We start from the raw sequence: 22637 nt of genomic DNA, 5'->3' as shown, positions 1-22637 counted from the left end.
AGCATTTATACAGGACTTCTCAATGCTCTCTTTTTAAATACCCATTATCTCAGTAGTTACTTACCATGGACCTATAAGGTAAATTAGTATCATTATTCCTATATTGCAGATGGGGGTGGTGACTGAAAGAAAAGCAGCTTTCCAAAGGATACTTTGTGAAATCACAGCAAGGATGGGAATTGCACTGAGACCTCTTTGACAACTATATTGCACTAGCACCAACATATTCTCTGTGCTTTTATATCCCACTCTTTTCAAAAATGTTTTTACTGTTATTTCCAATGACGAAGGATTAAAACAGATGTAATATCATCAAACTGTGATCTCTCTATTCAGTACTTTAAGTATTACCTATTTTTCCAATTCACAGTAGTGCAAACCAACTGCTATTGAACATTTACATATCAATTCCTCAAAAGAGATTTCATTAACAAGGACATTGGTCTTAATATTTAGTGTCAAGCTACTATGAGCTGAGATGCAATTACACCTCCACCTTTTTGTCTCCAGTTTTCATCTGACAACCCCTACAAGGCAGCTATAGATACCTCCACAGCCATTTTCTCCTATGTTGTGGGTTGCCTTAATGTCACCATATTCTCTCCAAAACCAGTTTAGATCCTGAGCTATCCTACCCACCACGTCGACATCTACTCCCTTCCTTCAGTTTCTTTTCTGTTTAAAAGCTCTACTTTCTTCATCTCTTTCTACCCACCATTCTCTCAGCTGACATGTGTAGATGTAAAAGGCACCTAGTTATCTGGGATGTTTTACCAGGCAGCTTTCTCCCACAACTCCCCCACATCTGCTTGGGCTTCTTCTGGACAATTAAAAGAGAAGAAGCAACTCGACACCAAGAAATTACCATTTGGAAAGCATTAGGGCACTGAAAATATACCCTTAAGTGGATTTCATCCCTGGATACTGGCCCTGAGAACTATTTCTAGCATTATGGGGGCAGGGTGCACAGGGAGAGATGGAAGGACTCTAGCTGGCTTTGAAAACTAAAAGCAACCACAACAAAAACTAACGGAGGAGAGGTCTAATATAATTTATCAGGGGTAGAACACTACATGAAACCTGGCACACAACTGTCAGGAGCCATTATTTCCATCCATTAAGCTTGCTCGGTTGAACACACTTCATTTCCAAATTGATGCATTGAGCTCTCCATTTTGGGGGGCTGTCAGCTGCACTCTGGCATGCTGAAAACACTGAAAATCACCTCCATTGTGTCGTTTTGAGACCTGACGTATTTGACAGGGAGGGCAGGAGCAGAAAAGGGGACAGACAGGTTTTGACTAGCAGATTGAGATTCCTATCCTGTCCAAGGCTTATCTTCTTGGATTCTTTGGTAAGGCTGAGTTCCCAATGTGCCTCACTGATTTGACAGGGAAATGATGGTAGTCTAATCTTTTGTTGCCGCTGTCACTGTGTGATAAGCCCTTCCCTTGAGACTTCTAATGGGATCCAATGAGTTAACACTTACAAAAAAAATCAACAACCCACCACTGATTCAATGGGCCTCTCTAGAGTTGGGACTCAAAATGTGACTCAGGCCCTTGTCTGACAAGAGGACTACTATCAAATCCAACTTTTCAACAGCTGATAGCCATGATCCCAGGCTTTTCTCAGATGCATTTTTTGCCTCAGGGTAATGCACATCCCTGTTTAATTCAGAACACAACCATACGTAGTCACTTTTTGGGTGAAACCAGGCTCTGTGTTAAGTCCTGCTTTTGGCAAAGTAAACACAAAACTGTCCCAGGCTACACAAAAGAAGCAATCCAGTCTGAAAGAGTCTCAATCAAAGTTTTCTTCAATTCAAAGAAAACTTTGATTGTGACTGAAAACCAAACAAACAAGGAAAAAGGACTTACTTTCCTTTCCAGAAAGGAAGCAATCAGGCCAAAATTCTTTGGATGCTGCATGAATCTGGAAAAAAAGTGTAGGTGGCATTAAGAGATAATATTTAATGTTGTTTAACATGTGGATCCTGGCTGATTTCTTTCTCCACTTTCTGCTAGCCTGTATGCCCATCTACACCCTGAGTCTAGTGCCTATTTGTTTTTCTGAGTATATTTTCTCCATCCCGCTTAAGGAGTTCAGAGAATGTCTAATGATGAGGAATACAGGGGTTGCAGTCCAGCATCTGAAGGACCACCTAAAATGACATGGTGGGTCGGATTCCGCCCACATGCCTTGAGTTTGACACTTGTGAGTTAAATACTGAGACAGATAGGACTCACACTCTGCAACTGCAGTCAGGAGGAAAATTGTGCAGGAGCCTTCACTTCACAATCTTTGCTTAGACCAGTGTTTCTCAACCTGTGAGTTCCTATGTGTTTTGGCCTACAACTGTCAGAAATCCCACTCAGTTTACCATCTGTTCGCATTTCTGGGAGTTGAAGGCCAAAACATCCGGGGACCCACAAGTTGAGAACCACTGGCTTAGACTGAGGAGCTCTGAGGGTGGTGTTTCCAAGGTGTGCTGTCACTCTCTGACATGTTTTGCAGGTCCACTCTGGCATGCTGAGAGAGTAGCCCCGCAAGCCAAGCAGTTCTTAAAATATAGGGAAGACATAGCTAGCCTGTCAGGGAGAGAAGAAGAAGCGTGGTCCAAAATGTTCTGAGTCAGGGTTGGAGAAGGTCGGTTGTCAGGTAAAACACAGTCCAGTCAGAAGTGAGGAGAGAAGTTAGTCAATGCTGCTTGTTTGGCGTGGAAAAAGGAAATGAGACTAAGCCCCGCCTTGTGGAGGATGGGCGGATGGGCTTCTATCATCATAAAAATCAATTGAAAAAAACTCTAGAATGTTCCGATCTGCTGTGCGTGTGCAGGGGAAAACCCATAGGTGCACATTTCACAGAGGACATGACGAAGAAAATGAGTTTGATACCCCTGTTTTAAGTGGTCCTTGTATTTTCAATCCTAATCTCATTTCTTGGAACTTTATCCTCCGTCCAGAACGAAGTTCCTGCTTATGGCCAGTTTGGGAAAAAAGCATATTTAGACTACAACTCCTAGAATTTCTCATACAGTTTGGCCACTGGACATGTTGGAAAGGGAATTCTTAGAGTTGTGGTATGAAAAAAAGCTCTGCTTTGCTACCTCACATCTTGATTTTATTCTTCTTGTCCCCACTTTCCATATGCCACACCTGAGGGCCAGCTACCCTAGGCACTGCCATTCAACAATCTAAGGCTACAAACTGGTGAAGCCAGTAGTTGTAGGAATGTGTAGTTTTTTGTTCTATCCCATCTGTTCTCTGCTTCATGCATGCACATGAAAAACAAAGAAGCACCTAAATGAGTGGTGTACACATCATGGATGGACGTATACTGTCTGCAAACCAATTGCTCTATGAAATTAAACAAAGAACCACAGGTGTCTCCTGAGCCACAGAATTCCCAATTCAGTATTCAGGACTAAATCAGAGTCCTGATATACCTTGGGGCCACATTTTGGCCCCAGTGTCCACCACAGGCTGCAGAAGGTCCAGAAATAGCAGAAAAATCACAAAAAAATAAAATTCAAGGTAGGTATGTATAGACGGTGGCATTAGTGAGGTTATAAAGGGCTCCAGAAATGGCCTTCTGTGCTACATCTTGGCCACACCTTGATCAAGGCCATGCCCCTTCTGTTCACCTTGTATTAGTGAAAGGACCAAGGCAGAGACATCTCCAGCTCATCCCCTGTTTGGGTATCAGCCAGCACGTCAACGACTTAAATCTAGAAATAGTTTTCTAAGATCTACAGAGACACTCGCTGGAACACCTCAGCAAGCAAGAGTCCAAAGGTGGCAGGCTCAAACCCAGAACCTCAACCAATGGCTGATACCAAATGAGAGACTCCCCCCAGGGCACACAGAGGAGTGGGCAACTTGGAAGGCGCTGAACAGACTGTGCTCTGGCACCACGAGATGCAGAGCCAACCTTCAGAAATGGGGCTACAAAGTGGAATCCTCAACATGCGAGTGTGGAGAGGAGCAAACCACTGACCACATGCTGCAATGCAACCTGAGCCGTGCCACATGCACAATGGAGGACCTTCTTGCAGCAACACCAGAAGCACTCCAAGTGGCCATATACTGGTCAAAGGACATTTAATCAACTACCAAACTCACAAATTTTGTATTTTGTCTGTTTGTTTGCTTTGTTCTGTTAGAAATGACTAGAAATGACTGGTTGTCCTGACACAACAAATAAATAAATAACCTTGTATTAAGGAATTATACATCTTGGCCTATGGAAAACACATATGACTACAAGAGAGGCACCACCTCAGCTGAACTCACTTTTCTCTGAAAATGTCTTTCTCCTGTTCACTCCACATGTTCATCACCTGTCGATCCTTGTAGACCTTCATGGGGTCATCCATGAGGCCATTCATGTTTATGAACTTGATTCGTTGCTGCTCAGCATCAAACAACATAGGTGGGATGACAGCAAGTTGGCGCATCTGCTTCTCAAGATTCTGGAAGAAGAGAGCAGAAAGCTGTTTCAGTGAAACACCAAAAAGATTTTACAAAACTGGATGAGAACAGACTATCATTTAGGCGAAGGACAGACTTCCGACTTATTGGATCTACTTTGCATTTAGTAGAATACTCCTGAGATGCAACAATCAGATCCAAGCAAAAATGACACAAAATTAAATAAATCTGAGCAGAAGCTGAAATTGGTTTTGTGTACTGAAACTGAACTGAACTCACAATCTTCACATACAAAAATCAATTCCTGGTTACTCTGAACAATTTCATCTTACTGTTGTCACTGTTAAAAACTGGGATTTAGAAAAACGTGCCAATGCACAGTAAAACATGCAGAAACTTACAAATAAATGCTGAGCTATTTTTTGCACAGAATCCCTATGGGAAAAAGCTGCGAAAAAGAGAAGTTGAATGTATATTGGGGAGTGATGTACTAAATTCAATGCCAAGGAAAGGTACTACTTCTGGCAGGGAAGGCTAATCCAGCATTAAGTAATAACTTCTCCCTTCTCACCCCATAAAATCTGTGAGACAAATGAGGTTCAATAAATGAACCTAGTCCATCATCACACCATGACACAGGAGGGATCTATATCAATGTAAAATATTGTGTCAATGCTACATCACACTGGTGGGGATTAACAGTGTTTTTTGAATGGGCATTCGAGGGTAAGGTTAACTGTTCGAATGCCCATTCAAAAAACACTGTTAATCCCCACCAGTGTCAATAAAAAGCCTCACCTTGTGACCATCACAGCAGCCAACATAATGATGTTTGCTAACAAGACCCAGAAGACAGTCATGAGTAGAGGAGAGGAGAAAGTATGAGAGAGAGACAGAGAAAGGCCTCTCTAAGTCCCCATTCAGGATCCTATCAAATCCATCAAGGCATCACATTCCTTCACACAAGACAGTGTTTGCTAAACACAGTTAGGACTGAAGCTAATGCAATTTGGCAGCAGCATCAACAGCAAGTTCCAACGCCAAGATCTGTTGTGGGTGTATTGGTTTCCCCCAGAGGAAGAGAAAAGAAATGGAAGGAGAGAATACAAAGGGAGGAGAAAAACAGTGTGACCCAGCCTCACCTCTTGTTCTGAGAGCCCATCAATAATTTCTGACACCTCATGTTCACTTCGCGCTGCAGACATGGAGAGGCCACTGCCCCTCTGTCCTACCCTGCTGGGAAATGGCAAAAAAACGTGATGAAAAATTTATGCTCCATTTTGCACTTGGCATTGCATCTTCTAACAATTACTGCAGCTGCTTGTGTGAGACAGAGCAAGTGCTATGTAAAAGGAAAGGCAAAAGCTGTGAAAGGTGGAGTTAAATGGGAAAGGGATTTGGAGGGGGCACAAAAACACAGTGAAAAGGAGCACATCCTTCTTGATGGTGTAGACGGAGAACTAGAAAGCTGCTGTGCAGATAAAGCCTTTCTTTATGGAATGATATTTATCACAACTTCAACATAAAGATGCTGGTGGTGAACATTGCCACTACCACAAATTCAATATTTTTGGAGTAGCTACTGGTTTAGAGAAATATATACACAGAAATATATAAACCTTTGTCAAGATTCAACCTGTGGCAACCAATGCCATTAAGGGGTGGGAGAGCTAAGCAGGTGAATAAGGTTGCACACATGGGAGCCAGTTTCGCTCATGTTTGCTGCTCCCTCTGGATTTCAGGATAAAGCCAACTCTAGGTCAGGCATGCACAACCCGTGGTTCTTCAGGTATTTGGGACTCCAGCTCACAGAAGCCCTAGCCAGTTTGTCTAATTGTCAGGAATTTTGGGAGCTGAAGTCCATAACACCTGGAGGGCTAAAGGTTGTGTAGGACTGTTCTAAATAAATTGTGGACAATCTGTGATACTTTGTACTACATAGTCCCTTACCACCAGTCACTCCTGTTCAAAAGTCGTAATAATTATAGTTAAAGGGATGGACCAGAATGTCCTTAGTCAAGCTGCTTGAAGACCTAGCAACAATATCACGGCCAATTTTTGGGGTCGAAAGCAGCCTGAGGTGAGGAAAGAAGTACCTCACCCTCCTCTTCCAAAAAAACACTGGCAAATGCAGAAATATCTGCTTTCACCTTCAAGTGTGGCAAGCTCTTATGAATGTAAGGAACAGAAGAAGAAGCTAAAGCAATTGTGCCTTTATGGAGGTTGGTGAGAAGCTTATGTTGAGATGCTTCTCACCCACACCTCCTTCTCTTTCTTTCTTTCTTTTTTTTTTGTGGGCACCTTTAAATATTAGCAGAGTTGGACAATAAACACCACTCATATGTTAAGGCCACCTGTGACATACGCCACACTGGCCATCCCAAAATGGCCACTGGACTGCTCTTAGTCTTTGAATGGTGTTGTTCTGCCTTCAAGTTGCTTTGGTGATCCTATGCAAACCTATCACAGAGTTTTCTTTTGAAGTTATATTCAGAGGGGGCCTTTGCCGCTCTCTGGTGTGGAAAAACTGTGACTTGCTCAAGGACACCCAGGGGGTTTCAATGGCCAAGCAATGATTTGAAACCTGGTCTTCAGAGTTGCAGTCTAGTGCCAAAACTAGGATATCACATTGGTTCTCAATCTTTGATTAGGGACAGATAAGCAGAGACTACCATGACTAGGACCACATTTCACCCAAAGTACCAGAATTACTGAGACAGCCCACTCATAGAGATTAGGGACAAGACATAGCTGGAAAATAAAGATGATTGGAGTGGTTTCTCCTGTAAGAGATAAACCATGCATTTCCCCCCTCTTCAGACACTGACATGCTATTACCAAACACCTGGAGTCTTAATATATTCCCACTAACCAAACACTGCTGCAACCAAACATGCCTCCACTAACCTCTGCATGCGCTCTTGCAGCTCCCTCTGTTTCCGGATCTCTGGAAACTGCTTCTCATAATATTCACGTACTTTACTCTCCTTGGCTCGGCGTCGGGGGTTGTTTTCAATGCGCTCTACTTTCTTTTCCCAGGCTTCCATCAGCTGGTCATAGCGCTGGCAGAATTTCTGTTCCTGGAGAAGTGGATGTGAAGTTTTTTGATGAACGAGAAGGAGAAGAACCAGTGTGTGTGAGAGAGACACTTCCTTCACATCAAATTTCTAGTCAAGCTAAAGTAGCCAAAAGGTCTCAGAAAAAAAATTAACATGGATTCTTGTGGCAAACCTACACGAACAAAACTTGCATAAGAAAGAATGCAGGTATATCCTGTTTCAAAAGTATTCATTTTACAAATATGAAAATGTAATTGACAGATTAACAGACTGAAAACTTTATGATTGAGAGTTCTGAAACTAAGCTTACGATAATTAAAAAGATAGTCGACCACATGGAACAAGTTTATAAAATTTGCCATGCATTTTTGCTATTCCCCTGAGCTAGTGTGGTATAGTGTTTTGGGTACTGGGAGATCCATTTTAGAGTCGCCACTGAACCATGAAACACAGTGGGTGGTATTGAGCTTTTCATACTCACTCTCAGCCTTATGTACCACATAGGGCTGCTGTTTTTATAAGCGGAAAGGAGAAGAGCCATGTATGGTGCCCTGAACTCACTAGATAAAACATACATATAACTAACTCAATAAAAAACGTGATGCCAAGGAGAGTATTGCTGGCATGTTGTATACAAATATGCTATTACTCAAATGGTATCAAATAAAATGAGACCTAAAACGTTACCACATATACACACATATCTCAGAAAGAAGCAGCATTCATATGGGGGCTGAGCCAATTGTCCAGATCCCAAGAAGAAGGGAAACATAAAAAACACTTGCGTTATGACCTGACCAATGTTCTTGCCCCAAAGAAAAAACGGAATGGATGAATGTTCAAATAATCCCTTCAGGATTCCTTAGGCTTTGAGTCATAAGGCCTCTGCGATCTTATATTTATTTATTTATTTTTTAAACTTATATGCCGCCACTCCCCTGGGGCTCGGAGTGGTTTACAAGAACAGGCTAAAATTGAACACAATTTAAAAACAATTTAAAACAATTTATAAAGTGTATTATTATTATTATTATTATTATTATTATTGAGACTCCGTGGCCACTCGCTGGGCCCATCCTCGACCGGTTCACCCCGCTGGATGCAGAGGCTGTCGATAGGATCATGACTGCAACTAGGCTGACCACCTGCTCCCTTGATCCGTGTCCCTCCTGGCTAGTAAAATCTTGCCTGGAGGGATTGCGTGAACCTCTGTTGAATATAATAAATAGCTCCCTCGAGCAAGGAGTTTTTCCAGAGGGTTTAAAAGAGGCGATGGTATCTCCGCTGCTGAAGAAACCAGACTTAGATCGTTCGGTTCCCTCTAGCTATCGCCCAGTCTCGAACCTTCTGTTTCTGGGCAAGGTGGTTGAGAGGGCAACAGCGGAACAGTTGCAGCAGTTCCTAAATGACACAGCCGGACTTGATCCCTTCCAGTTCGGCTTCCGTAGGGGGCACGGGACGGAGACTGTGCTAGTTGCCAACACAGATCAGCTTCGCTGCCAGATGGATCAAGGCGGATCAGAGCTGCTTGTGTTATTGGACCTCACAGCAGCATTTGATATGGTCGATCACAATCTATTGACCCACCGCTTAGCCATGACTGGGGTTAGGAGGACACCTTAAATGGGTGTCCTCCTTCCTCCAGAATTGGGGACAGCGTATGGTGAGGGGAGGGATGGCTTCCAAGAGATCTCCGCTAACTCGCGGGGTCCCACAGGGAGCTATTCTCTCTCCTCTATTATTATAACATCTATATGCGACCGCTTGCTCGACTGGTGCGGAGCTTTGGGCTTGAATGCCACCAGTACGCTGATGACACTCAGCTCATTCTGAGGATGGAGGGCCGGCCGGACTCTGTACCCAAAAATTTCCATCAGTGCATTGAGGCCGTTACTGGATGGTTGCGTGCCAGCAGTTTGAGGGTGAATCCAGTGAAGACAGAGATCCTTTGGCTGGGCCGTCCGGGTGGGAGGGAGATCCAGCTGCCTACCCTGGATGGCGAGACACTACGTCCGTCACCTTCTGTAAAAAGCCTTGGTGTCTTATTGGACCCTCTGCTCACAATGGAGGCCCAGGTCTCTGCTGTGAGCAGATCTGCGTTCTTCCACCTACGTCAGGCTAGGCGACTGGCTCCCTACCTATCTAGGAACGACCTGGCTACAGTGATCCAGGTGACGGTCATCTCGAGGCTTGACTACTGTAACGTCCTCTACATTGGCCTTCCTTTGTCAGTGATCCAGAAACTGAAGCTGGTGCAAAATGCAGCGGCTTGTCTTCTCGCCGGAGTGCCGGCGAGGTGTCCTATCACCCCAATTCTACAACAGCTGCACTGGCTTCCGATTGAGTACTGGATTACTTTCAAGGTGCTGGTACTAACCTTTAAGGCCTTATATGGTCTGGGGCCGGCATACCTGAGGGCCCGCTTATCCCCCTATCAACCCCAGAGATTACTTCGGTCTGAAGACCAAAATTTGCTTGAAGTCCCCAACATCCAGACTTATCATCTGTCCTCTACTAGGCAGAGGGCCTTCTCGATTGTGGCCCCTTATTTATGGAATGCCTTGCCAGTTGAAACCCGAACCATCCGAGAGCTACTTGCTTTTCGGAAAGCCTGTAAAACCTTTCTTTTCCAACAAGCTTTCGATGCGTGAATAACTCGGGACTATGTCTGTTCTCATTTTTATTGTATTTTAAAGTTGGTTGTATTGTTTTAATTTACTGCTGTAAACCGCTCCGAGCCAAACTGGGAGTGGCGGTATACAAATCAATCAAATAAATAAATAAATAAATAAATAAATTTATTATTATTATTATTATTATTATTATTATTATTATTATTATTATATACTGCAAGCACGGGCAAAGCTATGATGCTTCATAAAAGAATGAAAAATCCATGCGAGAAGGCCCCAGCAATTTCCTGTTGTGTTTGGATTCTTGTCACCTTTCGAGTCTACTTTTGACACATCAAGCAATTCTGTACAAGAGCCTTTCAGAGCTGGTTGGAATTTTCTAGGCAGCAACCAAATTCCTGTTTTGTCCTGAAGTCTATTTTGTTGTTGATTCATGTAGGAACCAATGATACTGCTAGGCATATTTTTCAAAAGATCATAAATGATTTTCGAGCTCTCGGAACAAAGCTAAAACAATGTAATGTACAGATGGTCTTTTCATCCCTCCTCCCAGTTGCAAGACACGGACCTACAAGGCCCAGAAAAATAGTACAGGTCAATGACTGGCTTAGAAAATGGTGTCAGGAGGAACGCTTTGGCTTCCTCGACCATGGCCTGCTTTTCCAGGAGGATGGCCTACTGGCAAGGGATGGGGTGCATCTCACACAAGTAGGAAAACACCTTTTTGCTCATAGACTCGCAAACCTCATTAGGCGCACTTTAAACTAGGTCCACCGGGGGAGGGGGACAACAGCCTTGCAAACACTACTTTACCCACAATGTCAGGGAACTGCCAGAAGGCTAAACGGAGGGCTGCACAAACACAACAAGGACCAAGTACCAAAAGCACAATAATCCCAATTAAACAGCTCAGGGGAAGATCTCAGGGGCTCACATGTCTTTACACTAATGCACAGAGCATGAGAAATAAACAAGACGAACTCCAACTTTTAGCACAACACCACAAATATGATATCATAGGCATCACTGAAACCTGGTGGGATGACTCCTATTGTAGGAATGTAGACATTGAGAGCTATAACCTCTTTCACAGAAACCAAACAAAGGGGAGAGGAGGTGGAGTAGCCTCATATGTCAAAAACTGTTACGCTGCAGAAGAGATGCCAGACAGCATTCCGGGAAACCAGCTTGAAAGCATCTGGATAAGAATCAAGGGAACTGGGACTCAAAAAGATGTCTTTGTAGGCGTCTACTACAGACCTCCAAGCCAGGAGGAAGAACTTGATGAAGACCTCTGCCAACAGTTGACCAAACAGGCACAGAGAAGAGATGTAGTAGTCATGGGCGATTTCAACTATCTTGATATTTGCTGGAAAACAAACTTGGCCAAGAGTACAAGGTCCAATAAATTCCTTGCTTGCCTTGCAGACAATTTCATGGTCCAGAAGGTAGAAGAGGCAACAAGGGGGTTGGCTACTCTTGTCTCATCCTAACAAATGCAGAGGACCTGATCGATGCAGTTGAAGTGGTCGGATCCTTAGGGGCAAGTGACCATGTGCTCTTGCAATTTGAGGTACAAAGGAAGGCCAAAACTAAGACAAGTCAAACCCGCATTTTGGACTTTAGGAGAGCTGATTTCCGAAAAATGAAGGAAACACTGAGCAGCATTCCGTGGACACAGATACTAAAAGACAAGGGAGTTACGGATGGATGGGAATTTCTCAAGAGTGAAATACTCAAGGCGCAATTGCAAACCATGCCAACAAAGAGAAAAAATAGGACAAGTGCAAAGAAGCCAGAATGGATGTCCAAAGAACTTCTAACTGTGCTAAGACACAAAAGAGACATGCACAAGAAGTGAAAAAAGGGAGAAATCACCAAAGGAGAATTCAAACAAATAGCCAACACCTGTAGGGAAAAAGTCTGCAAGGCTAAAGCACAAAATGAGCTCAGGCTTGCCAGGGACATTAAAAACAATAAAAAGAGCTTCTTTTCTTATGTCAGTAGAAAAAGGAAAAACAAGGAGGCGATAGGGCCTCTTCAAGGAGAAGATGGGGCAATGCTGACAGGGGACAGGGAAAAGGAAGAACTACTTAATGCCTTCTTTGCCTCGGTCTTCTCACAAAAAGAAAGTCATCTTCAACCTCAGCAAGGTGGAGTGGATGAGGGATTAGAGGACATCCAACCCCAAATTGGGAAACAAGACGTCCAGGAATATCTGGCCGCTCTAAATGAGTTCAAGTTCCCAGGGCCAGATCAACTACACCCAAGAGTATTGAAGGTACTAGCGGAAGTCATTTCGGAACCATTGGCAATCATCTTTGAGAGTTCTTGGAGAACGGGAGAAGTTCCAGCAGATTGGAGGAGGGCCAATGTGGTCCCAATCTTCAAGAAGTGAAAAAAGGATGACCCAAACAACTACTGTCCGGTCAGCCTCACGTCGATACCAGGCAAGATTCTGGAAAAGATTGTTAAGGAAGTGGTCTGCAAACACTTAGAAACAAATGCGGTCATCGCTAATAGTCAACATGGATTTATCAAAAACAAGTCATGCCAGACTAATCTGATCTCTTTTTTCGATAGAGTTGCAAGCTGGGTAGATGCGGGGAATGCCGTGGATGTAGCGTACCTGGATTTCAGTAAGGCCTTCGACAAGGTCCCCCATGACCTTCTGGCAAGGAAACTAGTCCAATGTGGGCTAGGAAAAACTACGGTGAGGTGGATCTGAATTGGTTAAATGGACGAACCCCGAGGGTGCTTCCTCTTCATCTTGGAAAGAAGTGACGAGCGGAGTGCCGCAAGGTTCCATCCTGGGCCCGGTCCTGTTCAACATCTTTATTAATGACTTAGATGAAGGGATAGAAGGCATGATCATCAAGTTTGCAGACAACACCAAATTGGGAGGGATAGCCAATACTCCAGAGGATAGGAGCAGGATTCAAAACCACCTTGACAGATTAGAGAGACAAATGGCCAAAACTAACAAAATGAAGTTCAACAGGGACAAATGCAAGAGACTCCACTTTCGCAGGAAAAATGAAATGCAAAGATACAGAATGGGGGATACCTGGCTCGAGAGCAGTATGTGTGAAAAAGATCTTGGAGTCCTCGTGGACAACAAGTTAAACAAGAGCCAACAATGTGATGTGGCGGCAAAACTAAGCCAATGGGATTTTGGCCTGCATCAATAGGAGCATAGTGTCTAGATCTAGGGAAGTAATGCTACCCCTCTGTTCCGCTTTGGTTAGACCACACCTGGAATATTGTGTCCAATTCTGGGCACCACAGTTGAAGAGAGATATTGACAAGCTGGAATGTGTCCAGAGGAGGGCGACTAAAATGATCAAGGGTCTGGAGAACAAGCTCTATGAGGAGCGGCTTAAGGAGCTGGGCATGTTTAGCCTGAAGAAGAGAAGGATGAGAGGAGATATGATAGCCATGTATAAATATGAGATAGATAGATACGTTTTATTGATTGGCCTATTGGCTGTATCAAAACATTTAACACATAGCACATTTAACACATAACACATTTAATACATAGTCATACAACATACAACCCTCGGTATAAGAGAGGTTAAAATAAAAGAGGTTAAAATAAACAAACTGTTGGCAGATCCCGTTTAGGTCAAATATCTGTGTCACCTCCACAGTTTACCCCAATTGATTCTAAATGTGCAATTCTCAGCTGTGTTGCTTTGAATAGAAAAAGGGCTGTTTTGTGTGTTATTTTAGGATTCTGGCCGGCCAACAAAAATGAAGTTTTAATATGTGGATCCCAGTGTGTTTTGTGAATAATGTATGGTCCAAGGCAATGGTCTCTCTCTTTCTTATACAGCTCACAGTTGAACAGAACATGTGTGATATCCTCCACCTCTGATGCTCCGCAAATACAAACTCGTTCGTTGTATGGGACCTGATTAAACCTTCCGTGCTTGACCATTGAATCCAGCTGCTCAAAACGAGCTCTGGTAAATACCCTCCTAATGTGTTTTGGCATATCTGTTTTTAGATATCGAGCTGTTTGGAAAGTGTGTTTAAAGCAGCTTAACTATTTCAATGAGCCAGCTTTACTGAGGGTAGCAATGTCTTTTTGGCCTTCTTTATCCAATACTCGTTGAGCAACTATTTTTGGGTCTAGCTCTTCTAAGAGGTTCGGATACCGAGTCGGGAGTCCACAGCTCCTAATATATTTTGTCAGGAGAACTAGCCAAGAGGACTGATGTTGATTTTCTTTCTGCTCCAACAGGCACAATTTTGGAAGTCTATCATTTGCCATAGCAATCAGTTTTGCTCAGTAGCTGTAGGCCCTGATTTTAGATAAGCCATCCACTGTATATACTCCCAGTTCTGCTCTTACTGCGGCAGCTGGGGTCGTCCTGTCCACTCCTAGAAAGCTTCGCAGGTGCTGTGATTGTGCTTGCTCTAATAATGGTACCTGGTTTAGACCCCAAACTTCAGCTCCGTATAAGAGCATGGGAGTTACTTTTGCTTTATATACTTTAAGAAGTGGGTCTAAGGATCCTGGATGGTTGTGATTTATCAATTTAAGTAGTTGATTTGCACATACTCTTGCCCTGACTGAGCTTTTTTGGTGGTGTGGTAGCCAAGAGCCGGTCTCAGAAAAAACAATTCCCAGATATGTGAAAGTGCAAACTTGCTCTATTGGTTCTATTGTATAAATATGTGAGATGAAGTCACAGGGAGGAGGGAGCAAGCTTGTTTTCTGCTTCCCTGGAGAATAGGACGCAGAACAATGGCTTCAAACTGCAGGAAAGGAGATTCCATCTGAACATGAGGAAGAACTTCCTGACCGTGAGAGCCGTTCAGCAGTGGAACTCTCTGCCCCGGAGTGTGGTGAAAGCTCCTTCTTTGGAAGCTTTTAAACAGAGGCTGGATGGCCATCTGTCGGGGGTGATTTGAATGCAATATTCCTGCTTCTTGGCAGGGGGTTGGACTGGATGGCCCATGAGGTCTCTTCTAACTCTTTGATTCTATGATTCTTGAGAAACCTCACAGTTTCTATAGTCTTAAGGTGCTGTTTTTTAAACATGAGAAAGGCTTGAGGCATGTCCACCTAAGAGACTATCCTTTTTTTAAAGATTTCTATGGTGCACCAGGTGCGTGTGTGAATGTATCTCTTAGATCAACTAAGACAGGTTACAGTGAGAAACAGCAAGCATACAGATGTCCTGTTATATAGACCATATTGCATATCAAGAGGTAAAACTGACGCTAGTTCCCAGTCAAATATCCCAGGCGCTGTAAGGTCTAGCTACTAAAGTTGCCCCTTGTGACAATGCCAAGCAGAATATTCATTTCCTATCAAATGGTCAAGCAGACTGGTTGCACTTTCAAATATGCATTAGAAAAGAACCCAACTCCAAATCCATTCTGTATATGAAGTAAAACCCAGATTAGAGCACAGGCTCCTGTCTTGGATGCTCAGTTTTCTTTTTTCTTTTTTTTCCCTTTCAGGAGATTATGACATTACACTGTTAAAGCACTGTTGTTCCACTGTAACTGCTATGGCTGCAAACCCCAGGAGTCTACAGGAGGCAGCCACAGGATTTAAAGTGGGATAGCAACTTTTTGAAGTATAGTGTAATAATCTCCTCAGTCACACAGATACCAGCATGGCCCCACCTCCCAACCAGACACATATACACCAGAGTATATAGTGCAACTGCTTGTGGAATTCCCTCCCATGGGAGGCTCGCTTGGCTCCCTCCCCCCTCCTCAATTGCCAGGCAAATAAACGTTTCTTGCAGGGCACCACTCAATTATTTATTCCCTTCGCCCACACACTGTCCAAGAAGGCTTACAGTAGATAATCACAAGAAAAGTATATCCAGTATATACACTGCAAGCCGAGCAGATTAGGCTGACCTAAGGAACTTTTCCTTTCTCTCCTCTGGCTGCCAATGTTTTGCTCACATACAGCGGAGCACTACTGCTCATTCTTCACACCATGAGACAAGACAACTAGGGCTGGGGTTCTGACCCCTGAAGACAATGGGTACATAGGATAGCAAACCCTCCAACATTTCACGGGTGAAAATGTGCAGCTAAGCAACATCAGAGTATAGTCAAGATGGCAAAAGTTACTGATGAGGACAAATACACAAGCATATTCCCTAAGCCTTCTGGCAAGGGCAGGATTCTGTCCACTCCTCACTTCTCCCTTTTGCTGAATGCAGCTTTTTCAGCTTTGAGCTCAAGTTTGCAGCAACTGAATAAGCTGAGGACAAATAATGGAAGTGGGAAGAGGAGAGAGAAACTGGAAGATTTTAAAAGTAGCTGAAAAGTGGGAAAACAGAGAATTGAGTCTGTCAAAATGCAACAGTTGAAGGGTATAGGACAGGTCACAACTTATTAAAAACAACTCCCAGAGCAGCATTGGAGGACAGAATAAAGTTCTCTTGTCAAGGCGGGCAAAGTTGCCTTGGCCACACATGTAATCAGAATGGGTTTGGATAGCAATTTCTTTGCGGAAGACGCCAATTGCAATGTCTGTTCCAACAGAAAGATGGACTCTTTTGCATCATGCCTGGTTGGCTTCTGAGGCTTCTCAAGTAAGATCATGATCCAGCCAAGAACAAAGCACCACTTGGCACCAGCTGCTTCTGATTCTTTGCCAGGAGGGGAAACAAAAAGAGATTGAAGTTTGAGCTCCCAATTAATCCAGCTGAGGGTTCAGTCACTTTAGCTTCTGTTTAGCTCGGCAGCGTGAAGTGCTGAGTATCCATCTGGCAGAAAGAAGGCTCTGGCCAATCGGCATCTTCTCCGCTCTGTTAATTAGCTAAGCTCTGAACTTTTATCCCTTTAGCGAGATGATTTCAAAAACACTTCCAAAGAGCTTATGAACTAGTGGCAGAGAGTGGAAGAGACCCCAGATGTGTGTCTCACCAAAGCACTTAATATTCTGTTGTGATTCCGCCTGTACTGCTGAATATATGAATAAGGAGATAAAGGACATGCCCTGAACTACAAGAAATTTCACCAGAATCAAAACTTGGAAGGCACAGAAAAACTGGAAGCAGAAGAGTTCCGTGCCATTAGAACCTGGAAACTGAAGAAAGCATCAAATGAAGTTTTGCCCTACAGATTAGGTAAATGCAAAAGAGGCCCAAGAAGACTCTGGGTCCACCTACACTACAGAATGAATGCAGTTTGAATTGCCAGGGCTCAATGCTGTGGGACTTGTAGTTTGGCACTAGCACTCATTGGCAGAAAAGGCTAAAAACCTTATAAAACGAAAACTCCCAGGATTACATAGCATTGGGCCATGACAGAAATGGTAGCTAGTGTAGAAGCTAGACTGCTGACAGTTCAGCTTACACAAACAATATAAAACTATTTCTAAAGGAATTGCACTGGTCCGTCAATTGATTTCTAGTCTAAACCCAAGTTCTACTAATGACATTTAAATTCTTAAATGCTTCAGGCCTAAGTATTTGTAGCGACTCTCCCCACATACAACAGCCTATGTTCAATCCATGGATGACTGAATCCATGGATACAGAATCTATGGATACTGAGTGCCAACTGTAGAGTAATTACGCTAGAGTGCTGCATTTAGAGCTGTTTCAAAGAAACAAAATCCCCATCTTTCTTCTCTATCTATCCTTTCCCCTTTTATTTATTTATTTATTTATTTATTTGCTGCACTTATAGCCCGCCCTTCTCAACTCCGAAGGGGACTCAGGGCGGCCTTACAAAGGCAAACCTTTCTCTCCTAATGCACTCAAACTCTTCCTGCTCTACCCCTTCTGTCCTGAATTACTCCTTGAACCAGTTTCCTCTGCCAAGCTCTCAAAGATTTGGTTTTCTTGGCATTCCTTTCTCCAGCCACATCTTATCTCTTATTGATCAGCTTCTCCCAATGCCACATTTCTGTCTTGGTTTGGCTGTTCTACTTTAAAAGGAAGCCCACAGAAGTGGACAATGGGGTCACTTACCCACTGCTTACGGGCATGGTTTCTCCTCTTGAAGTATAGTATCAGCTTCTTCCGCATTGCCTGATTTCTGTAAAGAAGAAAATGCGAGATCTTGTTAAATCCTGAATAGAGCACACACTTTCTCTTGCTCCCTTCCTCCCGCACACACAAAGATTTCAATCCTTTACTTCAGAGTGTGTTTTCAAGCCTGATCCGGACTACAGGACTTTTGGAAAGGTGGAGGTAGTTTTCTTGTAGACATTAATACCAACTAGCATCAGTTCACATGACATTTTTTTCATATTGAATGGCAAAATATTCTTCAGGCATATCCACATTTACCAACCATAAGAACATGGCCCTATATTAACTGAAATTACACAATACAGTTCCTTCGTTCCTTTCTTCCAGGCATTATTTTGGCCTGTTTTAATAGATGAAGATGGATATGTGTGTACCTCCTGGTGTTTGCCCTACAGCTGCATGCATCTGTTTAATTGCCAAGAAGATTCTGATGCAAAATACCCACAAACAAAGTAAATATATCACTTCAAGGTACAAAGACAAGAAAGCAGGCAAGGAAGGAAGGAAAGGAAGCATGGAAAGGAAGGAAGGAAAGAACCATTTGGATTACTAGTACCATCTTCCCTCATGATACTCCCAACGTAGACAGAGTACAAAAAGTTATCTGAGCTTTTTCAGCACATCCATTGCAATCCCAAATGCTACTATCCTTCCTAGGTTCAGAGAGAGAGAGAAGAGATAGGCACAGCTTTATCATGCCTAGGCCCAGAAAAAAGATGAAAGGCTCCCTTATAATTATCTCCTTTTTTAACTAGTTGCAAGCCTGTCTGCAATGATTACTATTATCTCTGAATTGTATTTTAAGTATGTTTAAATTATATTTAACTGGGTGCTTTTTAATAGAATTATTTTAATTCTTTTTTAACTTTTGTAAAATTATTTTATTGTAAACCACTTTTAAGCTCATGCTGGGAGAAAAGAAGGGTATGAATTAAACAAAGAAACACAACATTGGAGTTCCCAAATTGGTGAGGTGAACTCCATTTTCTCCAGTTTGGTTGCACAGGCTTTGATGTCAAAACAGAACTCAATTTTGAAGGTAGAACTTCCCAGGTGGCAATTCCTTCTTTCTTCTCTCAGACAGAAAATAGAACTAGCCTTTAGAAGGCACGCACACATATGTGGAGGGAGAATTTCACAGGCGACTCAAGAGCCCTCAGTGCACTTATAGACAGCAAGAATATGAATGTGTTTAAAATAATGTAGAACTAACACTCCAGGGTTAACCAAGTCCCTTTAAAACAGATTGCACTGCTTTGTATCTAGAACAATTAAAAACGCAATGCATATACAGAACCCCACCTGATTCTATCCAGAACAGTACCTAAATAACTAGGATCAGGTACTAAAATGATCTGTAGGAACCATCCTGTTGGATGAGACCAATGGCCAGCTGAGTCCAACATTCTGTTCTCAAAGCAGCCAATGAGATGCATTCAGGAAGCCTAGGAACAATAGCACCCCCAAGACTGTGTTCTTCTGCAATTGGTATTCAGAGGCATGGTGCCTCTTTCAACTGGAGGGAATATAGCACCATCATGACGACTATCAACTGTTAACCCTCTCCCATGAATTTGCCTAATTTCCTTTAAAAAGCCATTCAAGAACACAACACATCATCCAGTGTGCCCTTTAGTGCATGTTCATGAAACTCATGCATGTCAGGAATATTCATACTTTGAAAAACTAAAAATCAGGCAAAGGAATCAGGGAGACACTGAGAAGATCTCGTGTCACACATTATCTCTTTTCTGTAACCCAGGAACTTCAAACAGAAATTATACAGAGGGACACATAAATTGTCCAGAACCATCTTCCCTACAGTGTAAAGAAAATGCACTGAAGCAGAAGAGGAAAGCATGGATTCCCACAACATAAACTGCCTGAGGCTAAGAAGGGGGGCTTTCAGTATCTTTAAAAGACAGTGCCACAAGGGAGCAGGGAGAGAAAAATACCAAGCAGAAGAGAACTGTCCCAGAAGCCTTGCCTTCTTCCCTCGGGCAAAGCAGCTGCAGGAATCAATCCTCATTTATTCCAAAACCAAACAAGAACACTGCTGGTCCTACTCCTACTTGGAGACTTCTCTAGTTTTATTTTTAGATAACATTTTCAAAAAGAATAGAGCACCTCTCCAGCAGCTGAAGTCATAGCCGTCTAGTTCTGGGTTTTACTGACCCTTGAGAAAATTAAGATGGAGAAGAGTTTTTGCTCTCTGTGCCAACAGAACACTAGAGAGGATGTCTGAAGGCTTCAAGGTGCTGGTGACAATGGATGGTTTCTTTTTGCTTTTCCTCCGTCACCTCCCCAAAACCAGGCAGATCCCTTCAAAAAAATGCCTGTGTTTCTTGTGCGCGTCAGTTGTTCTTCAGAGATGCTCCTTGCTTTGTGCGGCTGTTACTTAGAAACCGTTTGCAAGAAGGTTAAATCAGGCCACATATTGGAGGAAGCACATGTTGTGTTCCCCGGGGCATAAAGCAAAGCAAGCGGAGCTGCAGAATTGCTACAGCGCAGCCAATAGAAGGTAGAGCGTGCACGCGCACACACACACACACACACACACAGAGGCGCGTGCACACAGCACTTTAGAAAGGTCAGAACTGCAAAACGCCATTACCTCTCCTGCAGCAAATATCTAACTGTTTACACTGATTAAAAGGGAAGGGAAATAAGAGATGGCAGAAGTATTGGGAAGCCTTAAAGGGAGGCCAAGCCAAACATACAGAAGCTCACCTTGATGACCAAAAACGAGGGTACGTTTTCAGCCCTAATAAATACTGGATTTATTGACTTCTCTGATATACCATCATTTTTTGGAAGAAAATGAGATCTGAAGCTGGTGTGGCACAGGTTAAGCATCCGTCATCCGAAATTCAGAATTCCAAACTTCTCCAAGATCCCAAATAATCCACACTGGTGGCTGAGAAAGTGACACCTTTGATTTCCGATGGTTCAATGGAGACAAATGTTGTTTTATGCCCAACATGATGAAAAATTTTGTGTATAAAAGTCATGCTATGTGTATAAGGTGGCTATGAAATATAAATACATTTCGTATTTAGACTTGGGTCCCATCCCAAAGATACCTCACTGTGTATGTATACATAAATACAAATATTCCAGAATTTTAAAAGTCTGAAATCCAAAACACTTCTGGTCTCAAGTATTTTGCATTAGAGATACGCAATCTGTACCTTCATCTTTGTCGCTGCTGTCACAATCATCACCAATTTAGCTCCATTTCCAAGTTGTAAGAGAACAAAGCCCAGCCCCAAAGAACTTACAGCCTAAAATCCAGAAGGTAACATAAATGGAGGAGGGAAAACAAGAAAAAGAAGAATCCTTTTGTTTATCTCTATCCAGGTTTAGTTACAGTGGTCATGTTGACTGGGTGATTCCAGCAACTGGACTCCAAAACAAACTTTTCCAAATAATAAGTGAGAATGAAGAGGTGTCTTGTTCTGGGATCAGGTGTAGTTCCAGGACTCTCCAAGGGTCGTTTGATTGTGCTTTTCCTGCATGACAAGAGGTTTGACTAGATGGGCCATGTGCTCTCTTCCAACTATGTTATTCTATGATTCTGTTATTTTGATGCTAAATACCAGGACACATTTCTGCTATAGTATAAGATTTATTAGTGGTAAATGATAAAGCACATGATACATAGCTGTAGCGAACAACTGGTTATGAGGTAGAATTTAAAAGTAAAAGTTAATGTTAAAACATGGTCTATATTGCAGGCTTGGAATAGGACCAGCCATTCTGTGATTCTTAAAGGGGTAGAAGCAGTAGGGGCAGAGCTAATTTACATAAGGGAATCTGATTGGTCATATTTAAATGAGCAGATGCCAGAATTTTAAAAAGGAGGGAGTTAAGGATGACAGTTGGAAAAAAAAACCCTGAACATTCTGAGAGAGAAAAGAAGTCAGTTAGAGAGAGGGAAGAAAAGCTGTTAGATGAGGATAAGTTAGGGGACCATGAATATAGGTCAGAGAATAAGTTAAGTAAGAGTATTTAAGGAAATAGTCAGGATAGTGAGTGGAGAACCGTTGAAAATTTGCTATTATATGGTTAACAAGTGAATCTTTCTATGTGTAGAAAGTCATAAGGATGAGAGTTGTCATGAAACAATGTTATATTCAACTAAGACGCTAATATACAAATGTAACCAACAAGCTTTTGTGCAAGACATCTATAAATAAACTCAGTTAATGTGGAGTTGTGTATGAAGACTGTTTCGCAAAACATTGAATAAGATTTAAAGAGAAACCCAGAAGAGTCCCAGCAGATTTCAGAAGAGAACTGGTATAAGTTACTGGCCTGAATTGGTGACAGTGGAGAGATATTAAGGAAAGTATCTCTCTCCCCCCCCCCCCCCCTCACTTGGTTTGAAGATATATTATGGGAAGCGGGCATCCCAGTAGCCAAAAGCTTCCCAGTCCTTTTGTCAATGGATCCAGCAACTCCTCACAGTTGATGGTCCAAAACAAT

At 42.8% G+C, this 22637-nt stretch overlaps 1 protein-coding gene across 13 annotated transcripts in view; it reads right to left on the bottom strand.

The window, feature by feature from the left end:
• The window catches only part of NCOR2 (nuclear receptor corepressor 2), a 343965-nt gene that overhangs the window by 144124 nt on the left and 177204 nt on the right, over positions 1-22637 (bottom strand). For 10 of the 13 annotated variants that reach the window (XM_060785561.2, XM_060785569.2, XM_060785570.2 and 7 more), the window contains exons 9-13: positions 18087-18153; positions 7341-7513; positions 5576-5669; positions 4296-4474; positions 1881-1935 (exon numbers count right to left, since the gene is read on the bottom strand). In XM_060785561.2, the coding sequence (XP_060641544.2) occupies positions 1881-1935; positions 4296-4474; positions 5576-5669; positions 7341-7513; positions 18087-18153 (568 nt within the window). The remainder of the gene's footprint in view (positions 1-1880; positions 1936-4295; positions 4475-5575; positions 5670-7340; positions 7514-18086; positions 18154-22637) is intronic. The other 3 variants (XM_060785562.2, XM_060785575.2, XM_060785574.2) reach the window with 1 other exon arrangement.

Source organism: Anolis sagrei, chromosome X (genome assembly GCF_037176765.1).
Source record: "Anolis sagrei isolate rAnoSag1 chromosome X, rAnoSag1.mat, whole genome shotgun sequence".
Taxonomy (NCBI): domain Eukaryota; kingdom Metazoa; phylum Chordata; class Lepidosauria; order Squamata; family Dactyloidae; genus Anolis; species Anolis sagrei.
Note: the sequence above shows the minus strand (reverse complement) of the source record. Positions and strands in the feature narration are given on the sequence as shown.